Here is a 13,754-nt window from a genome sequence, read left to right on the forward strand (position 1 = left end):
CACAAACAGCAATGTGATAAAAACAAGTGTTTTCGGATGTTGATTGAGGGACGAGTATTGGCCAGGGCACCAGGGATATCTCCCCTGCTCTCTGCAATAGTTTAAGATGTGAATACTTTAATTCAAGTTGATATAAATAATGTGCAGGTACCAAGTTTCTGGAGAGAGTAAACATCCATACTTTACCATCTTACTGTAAACTGCAAAAAGTGTAATTGCATATTCAATGACAGACACGTTATATTTATGTTTCATTTTATTTTAAATTCACAAATACAACAGGACTTTAGGAAGTCACAAAACTCCAAATAATTCACTTCCTCTGCTGATTCAGTAGAAGTAGTTGGTTCTGTTCAGTTGCTGGCTCATTGTGCCTCTGCAGCATACCTGTGGTGCAGAACACCAACATCTTCCTGAGACACTTTGATCCACCCATTTTCTCTCATGTGGTACACTGTGAAACAAAACAAGACACAGTTTACCTCTCATTTCATCAAACAACAGGTTTTACTCCTTCAACTTGAACTGACTGTGCAAAGTGAGCACTGGGCCAATTTCAGGGGTTAGTATTGGTGAAAGGATCGCGAACCAGGGGTTACAGATTGAGGGTAATTAACGACATGAGGAAAAGCGCTTTCACGCATCTGGAATGCACTGCCTGAGAGTGTGGCGGAGGCAGGTTCAATTGATGCATTAAAAAGAGAAATGGATTATTATCTGAGAAGGAAAGATGCACAGGGTCATGGGGAAAAGGCAGGAAAGTGACATTTAGGTGAACTATTCCTTCAGGGAGCCAGCACAGATGGGTCTAAAGGCCTTCTTCTGTGCTGTAACCATTCTGCAATTCTATGGATGTACAACACAAAGGTGCAGAAAGATCATAGTCACAAAATAACATTTCTGAAAAGGGTAACCGCAAATATCGATAAAGGAGAAGGGGCACCTACAATGGAAAACCCCTAATTTACCCTACAGATCTTTTAGGGTAATTCCCCAAATAAAAAACGACATAAAAGTGTGTCTTCTAAATGATGCTGGGAGCCTCAAAAATACAAGAACTAAAAATACATTTTCCAAAGAAAGGTCCTGTGTAAAGTCCTGAGCTGCTCCCTAACAGTCCAATGAAATACAACAATTCACCTTTCAGTGATAATGACCTGGAACTCGCTGCCCATGAGGGTGGTGGAAGTGGAAACAATCAATGATTTAAAAAGGAAAGTGGATGGGCGCTTGAAGGAAATACACATGCAGGGTTATGGAGAACAAGAGGGGGTGTGGGACTGACTGGATGCTCCACAGCGAACCAGGATGAACTCAATTTGCTGAATGGATCCTTCTGTGCCATAAATGACCCCATGACTTTGTTAAATGTTTTCTTAAAATCCATATAGCCAACATCTACCACATTCCTTTCAACAACCTTCTCTTCTACTTCATCAAAACATTTGACTAGATTAGTCAAACAGGATCTGTCTTTCTAACACTACAATGTCTTCCCTAATCAGTATTGCCACTCCATCTCCCTTTTCTCCTTCCCTATCTTTTCTGAACACATTATAACCTTGTACAATAAGTGCCCAGTTCTCACCATTTTTAAGCCATGTTTCTGTTATTGCCACGACATCACATTCCCTGACTGCTATTTGTGCTTTGAGTTCACCAACCTTATCCAGCATGCTCTGTGAGTTTATATACATGCATTGTAATCCTGTCTTTCTATTCCTCCTTCTTAACCTGCTGACATCTCATGGAGGACCACTTTCTTCTCATGCACTGTCCAGCACCCTCACTTTATGTGCCTTTTCTATTTCTATATGCTGGTGACCATCCCCTGCAATTTAGTTTGAACCCTCCCTAACCAGACTAGTGAACTATCTTCTAGCTGTACAATTCTATAGTTCTGTTTAGAGCTCACTATATAGTGATACAGTTCAGAAATATTATACTCACTGTTAACTGTGCCTCCAGAATAAGCATCCCGGTGGGTGGCATGGTAAATAGCACGCTGTGCCAGATCATAAGCCTTCTTCACCGAGAGATCATATTTATATCCACTGTCCACAACTCCATATGCATAACTGCAACCTGATCCAGTGGAAAACATATTGCCAGACAGCCTCAGTCCATTATCATCCACATAGTAAAGGCCTGGACCCTGTAAAAGAAATGGAGAGTAAAAAGACCATCAGGTTATGTTCAAACTGCTGCTTAACCAATGATCCTGTTGGTATGAACTCAGGAATCATCAGCTCCAGGCTAACATTCCTGTAGAGGACATATTTATTTGAAATAAAGTTTTATTTTGTGAAGTAACGCGGCAGCTGGACAAGCCAAGTGAGAGTGAATGGATTGATTTTCCATCTGAGGCTTCGAGTTGATTTAAGCCCTAAATGGACATTGATGCATAACCATGTCAATATGGGGAAAGAGCATGTGAGTGGAATTAATCTACCATAGAGCTGGCACTGGCACAATGGCCTTCTTCGGGCTGACCCTACTAATCCTACTCCCTTATGGCACCTTGCCCACTCACCACCTCTAGTTTTCAAAGGTGATAGCAGAAATGTTTGCGTTTACATACCTGGAAAGGACTGACAGGCTGGGTCTCTTTTCTCTTGAAAAAATAGGCCGAGGGGCGACCTAATGGAGGTCTTTAAAATTCTGAAAGGTTTTGATAGAATGGATAGAGAGAGAATGTTTCCTCTTGTGGGGAAGAGCAGAACCAGGCTGTCAATAAGATAGTCACCAAGAAATCCAATAGGGGATTCAGAAAAAACTTCTTTACCCAGAGAGCGGTGAGGATGTGGAACTCACTCCCACAGGGAGTGGCTGAAGTGAATAGTAAAGACGCATTTAAGAAGAAGCTGGATGAACATATGAGAGAGAAGGGAATAGAGGGTTACGATGATAGATTTAGTTGGGGAAAGATGGGAGGAGGCTCGAATAGCGCATAAACACTTGCATGGGTTGGTCAGGCTGAATGACCTGTTCTGTGTCACATATGCTATGTAATCCTATGTATGCAGTTGCTGCCACTGTGGAGGAGGGAGTGTATGTTTAAGGTGGGGGATGGGGTAATAGTCAAGCGGGGCTGCTTTATCCTGGAGCTGGGGAGTGGGATTGATTGGATTTCCTTTCCAAGTGCCAGAACAGGTGTGATGGGCTGAGTGGCCTGATGGAGTGCTGTCCCATTCTGTGATTCATAACAAATTTTCTCTATCTGTCGCATCGTCCTTATTTGGACATCACCATTTCATGATTCATGGTGATGTCTCAACTTTGTGCTGTGCCACGACTTGCTAAGCTCAATAGGGGCCCATTAAGCACACTTGCAGCCTCAGTCAACGAGAGATACTTTATTTTCACTCCTGTCTTATTGTGGGAGATCCACTAGCAAAGACAAGAAAATTACTCACACATGAATAAATCTGCTTTTTAAAATTTTTTATCTTATAATTATTTGAATACACTTCTTTGAAATTCAAACCTCAATCTCCTATAGATTTGTTTTGTTCTGAAGGTCAGGCGAGGCTGGGGCAAGAGGAATTCTCAGTAATTTCAGTGGTATTTGTGAAAGAATCACAGAATAATATAGTATTCAAGGTGGCCATTTGGCCCATTGTGCCAGTAATGGCTCAATGGTAGAGTGATCCCATTAATTCTACTCACATGCTCTTTCCCCATATTGACATGGGTATGCATCAATGTCCATTTAGGGCTTAAATCTATCTGAAGCCTCAGATGGGAAAACAATCCATTCACTCTCACTTGGCTTGTCCAGCTGCTGTATTACATCACAAAATAAAACTTTATTTTCAAATAATATGTCTTCTATTGGAATGCTAGCCTGACAGATACTTCATCTGATCGAGAGCTGATTCTAAGGTAAATTCCACCTTTCTATCCCAGATCATGGTCTTGGTCAATATTCCCACACCCCTCACTCTATAGGGGAGGTGGTGGCTTGACTCTCTGCCCCTCAGTCCCACATCCCTCACCCCCTACCCCTCACTCTATAGGGGAGGTGGTGGCATTGTGGTATTGTCACTGGACTCGTATTCCAGAGACCCAGGGTAATGCTCTGGGGACACAAGTTTGAATCCTGCCACAGGAGATTGTGAAATTTGAATCCAGTGAAAATCTGGAATTAAAAGTCTGATGGTGTCCTGATCCACCGGCAGGACATACCCAGCAGAGGTGGCAGCACAGTGGAATACAGTCGGGAGGGAGTTGCCCTGGGAGTCCTCAACATTGACTCTGGACCCCATGAAGTCTCATGGAATCAGGTCAAACATGGACAAGGAAACCTCCTGTTGATTACCATGTACTGCCCTCCCTCAGCTGATGATCAGTGCTTCCTCCATGTGTACATCACTTGGAGGAAGCACTGAGGGTGGCAAGGGTGCACAATGTACTCTGGGTGGGGGACTCCAATGTCCATCACCAAGAGTGAGTTCGGTAGCACCACTACTGACCAAGCTGGCCAAGCCCTAAATGACATAGCTGCTGGACTGGGTCTGCAGCAGGTGGTGAGGGAAAAACCTACTTGACCTCATCCTCACCAACCTGTTTGCCGCAGATGCATCTGTCCACAATAGTATCGGTAGGAGTGACCACCGCACAGTCATTGCGGAGACACCCCAAGCAACCCACACCCCAAATTAACATCCCCTCACTCCCTGCCCCCATTTCCACGCCCCAAACTGCCTTCCCACAGAATTGTTACAGCACAGGAGGCCATTTGGTCCATCGAGTTTGCACCGGCTCTCTGAGCATTTTAACTTAGTGCCAATCTCCTGCCTTTTCCCCGTATCCCTGCACATTGTTTCTATTCAAATAATCATCGAATGCTCTCTTGAATGCCTCAATGAAACCTGTCCCCAGCACACTTTCAGGCAGTGCATTCCAGACTTGAACCACTCGATGTGTGGAAGTTTTTTCTCACATCACATTTGCTTCTTTTGCAAATCACTTTAAACCTCTATCCCTCTCATTCTCGCTCGTTTTACACGCAGGAAGAGTTTCTCCCCATCTACTCTGTCCAGACCCCTCATGATTTTAAACACCTCTATCAAATCTTCTCTTAGCCTTCTCCTATCCAAGGAGAGCAGCTCCAACTCTCCAATCTATCCTCATAGCTGAAGTTTCTCATCCCTGGAACCATTCTTGTAAACTTCTGCACTCTCTCCAATGTGCTCACATCCTTCCTTTAATGTGGCGCCCAGAACTGTGCACAATACTCCAGCTGAGGTCTAACTAGTGTCTTATATAAGCTCAGCATAACCTCTCTGCTCTTGTATTCTATGCCCCTATTAATAAAGCCCAGGATACTATATGCTTTATTAACTGCTGTCTCCACCTGTCCTGCCACCTTCAATGATCTATGCAGACATACACCCAGGTCTTTCTGCTCCTGTACATCCTTTAGAGTTTAACCCCTTATTTTATATTGTCTGTCCATTTTCTTCCTACCAAAATGCATCACCTGACACTTCTCCACTTGAACTTCATCTGCCACCTATCTGACCACTCCACCAACTTGACTATGTCCTTTTGAAGTTCCACACTGTCCTCCTCATAGTTTACGATTCTCCCAAGTTTTGTACCATCTGCAAAATTTGAAATATCTGCTGCACACCAAGATCCAGATCATTAATATATATCACAGAATCACACAGTGCAGAAGAGGCCCTTCGGCCCATCAAGTCTGCACCGACACATAAGAAACACCTGACCTACCTACCTAATCCCATTTACCAGCACTTGGTCCATGGCCTTGAATGTTATGATGTGCCAAGTGCTCATCCAGGTACTTTTTAAAGGATGTGAGGCAACCTGCCTCCATCACCCTCCCAGGCAGTGCATTCCAGACCGTCACCACCCTCTGGGTAAAAAAGTTTTCCCTCACATCCCCCCTAAACCTCTGCCCCTCACCTTGAACTTGTGTTAGGAAAAGCAACGGTCCCAATACCGACCCCTGGGGAATACCACTACAAACTTTCCTCCAGGCCAAAAAATATCCATTGACCATTATTCTCTGTTTCCTATTACTCAGCCAATTTTGTATCCACGTTGCTACTGACTCTTTTAATCCATGGCTATTGTCCCTTTTCCCCTCACTCCTACACTCCTCACTCCCACATCCCAAACTACCTTCCCCTCGCTCCTATACTCTCATTCCCTGCCCCTCATTCCCTGGCCCTCACTCCCATATCCCTCACTCCCACATCCCAAACTACCTTCCCCTCACTTGTAAACTCCTCACTCCATATTCCTCACTCCCTGACCCTCACCCCCACACCCCAAACTAATTTCCCCTCACCCCCTGCCTCTCACTCCCTGCCACTCACTCGCACACCCCAAACCTCCTGCCCCTCACTCCCATAGGCTAAACTTCCTGTGCCTCACTCCCATACATCCTTCACTCCATCCCTCCCAGTCCATCCCTCTCAACCTTTCCCCCTTACTTCCTCCCCCTCACTGCCTCCTCTCACTGCCTCCCCCTCAATTCCTCTTCCTCATCCCCTCCCTCTCTGCACTCCCTCTGCCCCACTCTCTCCCTCCCCGCCCCCTCCTCCCTCAATTCTTCCCCATCACTTCCTCCCCCAATTTGCATCTCCTCACTCCCTCCCCCTCATTGCCCCCCCTTAATCTCTCCCTCTCACTCTCCAACTCCTCACTCCCTCCCTCTCACACCCTTCCCCTCAGCCGCTCCCCGTCACTCCCTACTCCCTCAATTTCTGCTCCTCACTCCCTCTCCCTCACTCACCCTCTCACTTTCTCCTCACTCCCTCCTTCCCTCACACACCTTGTCATCCCAGCCACAGATCATGGATCCCATCGACAGTCCCATGCCTTTATATTCCGAAACCATGTTAGCCAATAGCTTGGAGGCAGCCGACACTGAGATACGTTTCTTGTTCCGTAATTTATAAATCCTATAAAATATGACCATCAGAAAATTACTGCAAAATAAAGTGATGACATGTACTGGTAACTTTAACCTGATTTAATTACTGCACAGGAATTATGGTCTAATAGTTTAAACAGTTTAAACTATCAGTATTGATCAATGCATTTTACTCTATGAGGTTTCCCAATACTTAAAAGGTTCATGTTCTATTGATTTGATTACCTGCACTGCTTGGCCAGCATTCTCTCCCAGTAGATACAGTCTGCCGCACTGCCAGACATTGTTCCCAGCAGGTAGGGGTTAATCTCAATCACCTTCTTGGACTCCTGGTTGCCTATACAAAACAGTACAATTATATTTTTATCATCGTTTTGGTGCCCTGAATGGGTGTCTGTGTGAAAGTACCTATGTGTGCATGGGAGGAGTGTGCAGTTTATCAGCCCCACTAATCCACAGGTTAGTTTAAAAGTTTAATTCACTCACCAAAATGACCAATGATTTTGCTACTATTAAACCCAGGATACAGGAGACTTTAACCAGGCTTCTTTCAATAAACTCAGAATGATTGACTTATTAGAAAACAAAACTTATTTTAAAAACAAGTTGCAAGTACTGGTTAGCACACAATTTGTGACTGGAATTGTAACTATCGCTCCTTTTTTAAAAATATCCCAGCACATACACACACACAACCACACACAAAGGACAAACAGATAGGGTTTCTGCAAACATGAGCTTTGGAGGATAGATTTTATAAAATAGAGGATAAAGTTTGCAGGGTCTCAATGCTGCCAGTCTGGAGCTCCCTCATGTGAAGATGGGCTGCTGGTCCCAGTAGATGTCTGGAAGTTCTCACCAACTGAGCCTTGGCGTGGAGGAGAATATAGAACTGGATCAATTCTTCCTGTCTCAGCTTTGCAGTTTTTCAAATGCAGAGAAGTTATACTCAGATGAGGATTCTCTGGCTGCAGGTTGATAACCATACACGGAATTTCAGGCTAGGCAGGGAGAGTGAGAATTTGGGCAGCCTTCCTTCTCAGCTTATTCCCCAAAACACACTGATTTCAAAAGCAACAAGTCCAAAACACAAAGCACGTCTCTGTCATGTGATTTCCAGTAAATCACTAGTCTTTGCCATTATCAGTTTGTCCCCCCTCAATGAAAGTAATTGCAGTCAAAACAAGCAAACAGCTCTTCCAACTCAAGTACCCTGCTGGTCAGGAGATTTCTTGGGAAAGACATGCCTGTTGACAGTTCCAAGATGAACTTATGACCTTTTTAAAAATACTCCAGGTCAGCATCCAAATGTCCAGATATTGCAATGTCTTTCCATATTTTGAAAGAAAAATATAGTTTTGAAGATATGGGCCAGAATTTTCCGGCCCCATTGGCGGGGGAGTCATGGCAGGCCAGGGTGGGGTGGGGGGAGCGGGTGTTGGAGACAAAATGGCGAGAAGGCCCAAAATTGGTTTCATGCCATCGTGAAACCAGTTTGAGATCGTCTGCTCCACCCGCCAATGATGGGCCATGTTTCCAGCTGCCACACATTGGGAGCCTCATTTCAATACTTCAGCATCTCTTCATAAGCCCTGCTTGCCGGAATCCTCACCCCCATGCTGGATCATCGGGCACATCAGCGTGATTGCACGCCAACATGTTTCACAACAGCACATGAGCCACAAGTACCTGGTGAGCTACACTTCACTCGGAACTTTGGGGTTTGTTTCCCTCCCTTGCTTCGGGCAGCACTCACTATCATCAGCACCAGGCTTCACAGACAGCACCACATCACTTTTAGGAGGCTCACGGGCAGGTCTCTACCTGCCAGATCAGACATAAAGCTTTTCAACGGCTGTAAGGCTGGGGTGTACTTGGTGAAGGGGGCTAAGAGACCTCAGGCAAGGGAAGAGGCTGCAGGATGAGAGCTGTACTAGGGAAGGGGGGTATCCCAGGGTGTGTGTGGGGGCACATGTTGATCTGTGCAAGTGGCCTCAAGGTGGTGAGGGCTGAGGAGGCAGTCTCCAGAGGAGATGAGGCCAGATGGAGATGTGAGAGTATGTGTGTGAGAATGGGTGGTGATGCCTTTTGAGATGACAGTGAGTGAGATGCCAGTGAATGTGTGATGGGCTGGTGAATGTGTGAGTTTAGAGTGATGAGATGGCTGCCATACCCTGGCGACACGGATGAGATCATTCACCTGTTTTCTACACTGGATGGCCGACCTCTTGTGTGCAGCATTGGCACCTCTGCCAAGCTGGCATGGTGAAACTGATGGGTCTCCTGCGGCCAGAGTGGGGGGTAGAGGACATCACGGTGGGCCTCCACTGTGTTCAGAAGGCCTACCAGGGATGTGTCACTGAATCGGGGGCGGGGGGGGGGTGGGCTGCACTCTTCTTAGCTTTTGGGGCTATGTTTCCACTGGTGCTCTCCTGGGCTGCAAACATTGAAAAGTGTGCACACAGCTGTAGTTTGAATATGGTGCCCTGTGTGAGGAAGTGGCGAGGTTATGGCATGGCGGGCAAGTTGGAGGCCTGCCAGCGAGACAGCGTGTTCCTGTGGCTGCGTAATTAATGAGGTGGGAATGGGACGATATGGCGTGAAAACCCGCCATTGCGGCCAGCGGGTAAAACCTTTTTCCCACCCGCTGTCACACTTTGTGCAAATCTAGGACAATTCCACCCATGGTTTTCTCAACAGCTTATGTGTGTGTTTACATGTCAGCGTGTGTGCGGGCATGTCTATATGTGTGTTCATGCCTGTGCCTGTAGGCATGTCTCAATTAGCATGGGCATGCCTCTGTGCATGAGTGGTATCTTTGTGTATCTGTATCAGCTTACATAGCTGTCTGTGTGCCTGCATACCTGAGTGGGACTAATTGCTCACTCCTTCAAAGAACCAGGACAGCCATGATGGACTGAATGGTCTCCTTCTGTGCTGTATTATTCTATAATTCTATCATCATGTGTATGCACATGTGACTGTTCATGTTCATATCTGTGTCTATGTCAATGTACATGTCTGTCTCTTTCTGTGAATATACCCCTGTCTATGTGGATGCCTTATTTGTACACACATCAGTTTACGGCATCCGCAGTTTTTTGCTTTAATCTTAGTGTTTAATTGACTGCCACTTCTCTTCAAGGAATGCCTACCTTGAAGAAGTTTTGCTCTTCTTTCCGTCAGGATCTTCTTGTCCCACCACCTCCCCCCCCCAACTTAAACCAGCTTATATTTCACCCCTTTTCTATTTTTCCTTAGTTCTGTTGAAGAGTCATACGGACTCGAAACGTTAACTGTGTTCCTCTCCGCAGATGCTGCCAGGCCTGCTGAGTTTTTCCAGGTATTTTTGTTTTGGATTTCCAGCATCCGCAGTTTTTTGCTTTTATCTTCCAGTTTATTATCCTGCATGGAATCTAGCCTATTAGCTTAAAGTTAGGGGGGTGGTTAGCTCAGTTAGCTGGACAACTTCTTTGTGGTGCAGATTGACGCCAACAGCATGGGTTCATATTCCTGTACCAGCTGAAGTCGCCATGAAGGCCTCAATCTTGTCCCTCACCTGAGGCTTGGTGACCCTTCGGTTAAACTCACTGCCAGTTGTCTCTCTGATGAGAGAGCAGCCTCTGGAACTTTGGTGACTTTCACTTCAAAGAATGTGTATAAAGTTGCTATGTTTTCCTTTGTCTTCTCATTGCATTGAAAACATGAATGATTGTTATATTCACACCTTGCTCACAATATAATGATTATTTTAACTCTAGAACTTGTAAGAAAAGTAGCTGATTGTAAACAAAGTATGGATATTAATTTTAATGGGTGGACAAATTCAATACAATTCAATTTAACTGTAGATATGTAAACTGTAAATATGAATATGTCTCAGGTGTGAGCATTTTAGCTGTATGCTTTTTATTATCTGTGTAGTATATACTGTATAACATGCTGTCATCTGTGCTTCACTTAATACCACACTTGCCTCTGAGTCAAAAGATTGTGGGTTCAAGTCCCACTCCAGGCCTTAGGAAAAAATCTAGGCTGACTCTCTGGTGCAGCACTGAGTGAGTGCTGCACTGTCAGAAGTGCTTTCTTTCAGATAGATGTTAAACTGAGACCCTGCCTGGATTCTCAGATGGGCAAAAAGATCTCGTGGCCGCAATTTTGAGGAAGAGTGAGAGGGTTTTTCTGATGTCCTGGCCAATATTTACCCCTCAATCAATATAACAAAGTTTAAAAACAGATTATCTGGTCATTATCACATTGCTGTTTGTGGGAGCTTGCTGTGCGCACATTGGCTGCCACATTTCCTACATTACAACAGTGACCACTCTTCAAAAGTACTTCATTGGCTGTAAAGTGTTTCCAGATGTCTGGTGGCCATGAAAGGTGCCATATAAATGCAAGCCTTTATTTCTATACCCAAAGTGTAACCGCACCCACTATACATCCACAGAAAGCAAAGGATAGCTACCTATCTCAAACAGACATGAAAACAAAGAGTCAAAGAATGGTGCAGCATAGGTGAAGGCCATTTGGCCCCTGTGTTGGTCCTTTTAAAGAGCAATCCAGTTTGTCACACCCTCCTCTTTCCAATATCCTGCAACGTTTCCTCTTCAAGTATTGATCCAATTCTCTTTTGAAGGTATTATAGGGACTGCCTCTACCCCTATCATAGGAACATAGGAACAGAAGAAGGCCATTCAGCCCACCGAGCCTGCTCCACCATTCAATACGATCATGGCTGATCAAACACTTCAATGCGTTTTACCCACACTATCCCCATAACCCTTTACATTATTGTTAATCAGAAATCTGTCAATCTCTACCTATCAGGCATTACATTCTAAATCCTCACCACTCATTGTGTAAAAAGGCTTTCCCACAGGTTACCTCTGTTTCTTTTATCAATCACCTTAAATCTGTGCAGTCTGGTTATCAATCCTTCAGCCATTAGGAACAGTTTCTCTTTAGTTGCTCTATCTAAACTCTCTTTAATTTCGAACATTTTGATCTCAACCAAGGAGAACAGTCCCAGCTTCTCCAATCTATCTCCATTACTGAAGTTCCTCATCCCTGGAACTATTCTGGTGAATCTTTTCTGCGCTCTCTCTAATGCCTTCACATCCTTCCTAAAGTGTGGTGCCCAGAATTGCACACAACACTCCAGCTGTGGCTGAACTACAGTTCAGTTCAGCATTACTTCTTGGCTTTTGTACTCTATGCCTCTATTCATAATGATCCATTTGCTTTATTAGCTGTTCTGTTAACCTGTCCATCAACAATTGGTGCACAAACATCCCCTTGCACCATTTAACTTGTATTGTCCCTCCTCATTCTACCTCGCAAAATGTATCACTCCACACTTCTCTGTATTGAATTTCATCTGCCATGTGTCTGCCCATTTCACCAGGCTGTCTGCATCCTCCTGAAGTCTATTGCTTTCAAAATTGTGTCCTGTACCCCCAAGTCCAAGTCATTAATTATATTAGAAACAGCAGTGGTCCTAGTACTGGAGGACATTGCTGTATAGCTCCCTCAGTCTGAAAAACAGTCTTTCATGATTCTAAGGTGTGGATTGTAAGCACGAATTGGTGCATTTTTTAATCCAAAGTGAAGGCTCCCTTTCAATATATTGCACAGCATTTCCTATCAGAAAATGTGCTAAAATACATCAAGTTCTACATTTTCTCAGTTAGCTCCCATTAAAAAAAAATGACTGAAAAAATTTGCAAATCCTAGTTTATATTAGCAGCAATGAGCCTCAACCTTTTCCAATTTATATAAATGACTTGGTTGAAGGGACCAAAGGTATGGTTGCTAAATTTGTTGATGACACAAAGATAGGTAGGAAAGTAAGTTGAGAAGAGGGCGTAAAGAGGCTACAAAGAGATATAGATAGGCCAAATGAGTGGGCAAAGATCTGGCAAATGGAGTACAATGTGGGTAAATGTGAAATCGTTCATTTTGGCAGGAAGAATAAAGAAGAAGTTATTATCTAAATGGTGAGAGATTGCAGAGCTTTGAGATTCAGAGGGATCTGGGTGTCCTAGTGCATGAATCACAAAAGGTTAGTATGCAGGTAATTCAGAAAGCTAATAGAATGTTATCATTTATTGCAAGGGGAATTGATTATAAAAGTGGGGAGGCTATGCTTCGGTTATACAGGGCACTGGTAAGGCCATATCTGGAGTATTGGCTACAGTTTTAGCCTCCTTATTTAAGGAAGGATGTAAACGTGTTGGAGCAGTTCAGAGAAGGTTTACCAGACTAATACCTCGAATGGGTGGGTTGTTTTGTGAGGAAAGGTTGGACAGGTTAGGCTTGTATCCACTGGAGTTTAGAAGAGTAACAGACACCTTGATTGAAACATATAAGATCCTGAGGGGCCTTGACAGGGTGGATGTGGAGAGGATGTTTCCTCTTGTGGAAGAACCTAGAACTAGTAGTCACTGCTCAAAAATAACGGGTCACCCATTTAAGATGGAGGTGAGCAGAAATATTTTCTCTCAGAGGGTCGTGAGTCTTTGGAAATCTCTTCCTTAAAATGCGGTGGATGCTTTGAATATTTTTAAAGCAGAGCTAGATAGATTCTTGATAAGCAAGGGGGGGAAAGGCAATCGGGAGTAGGCGGGAATGTGGAGTTGAGGTTACATTCAGATCAGCCATGATTTTATTGAATGGCAGAGCAGGCTCGAGGGGCCAAATGGCCTCTTCCTGCTCCTAATTCTTATGTTTGTATGAGCTGCTGCACGGTCCACTGATAGGTCCAGTGTCTAATTCTTGGGATGGCTGGATATTCACCCTATGATGTCCCTCTCTGGTGAGCCAAGCTACATGGGTAGGTAGA

General features: G+C 44.5%; 1 protein-coding gene across 1 annotated transcript in view; it reads right to left on the reverse strand.

The window, feature by feature from the left end:
- Positions 1 to 238: 238 nt before the first annotated feature.
- Positions 239 to 13,754, reverse strand: part of LOC144677517 (proteasome subunit beta type-8-like) — a 14,064-nt gene continuing 548 nt past the window's right edge. Inside the window, exons 2-5 of the mRNA XM_078537586.1 lie at positions 7,136 to 7,247; positions 6,809 to 6,938; positions 1,951 to 2,155; positions 239 to 454 (exon numbers count right to left, since the gene is read on the reverse strand). Of these exons, the coding sequence (XP_078393712.1) occupies positions 366 to 454; positions 1,951 to 2,155; positions 6,809 to 6,938; positions 7,136 to 7,247 (536 nt within the window). The 3' untranslated portion in view covers positions 239 to 365. The remainder of the gene's footprint in view (positions 455 to 1,950; positions 2,156 to 6,808; positions 6,939 to 7,135; positions 7,248 to 13,754) is intronic.

This window comes from Cetorhinus maximus, unplaced genomic scaffold (assembly GCF_964194155.1).
Source record: "Cetorhinus maximus unplaced genomic scaffold, sCetMax3.hap1.1 HAP1_SCAFFOLD_2623, whole genome shotgun sequence".
In the NCBI taxonomy this organism is placed as follows: domain Eukaryota; kingdom Metazoa; phylum Chordata; class Chondrichthyes; order Lamniformes; family Cetorhinidae; genus Cetorhinus; species Cetorhinus maximus.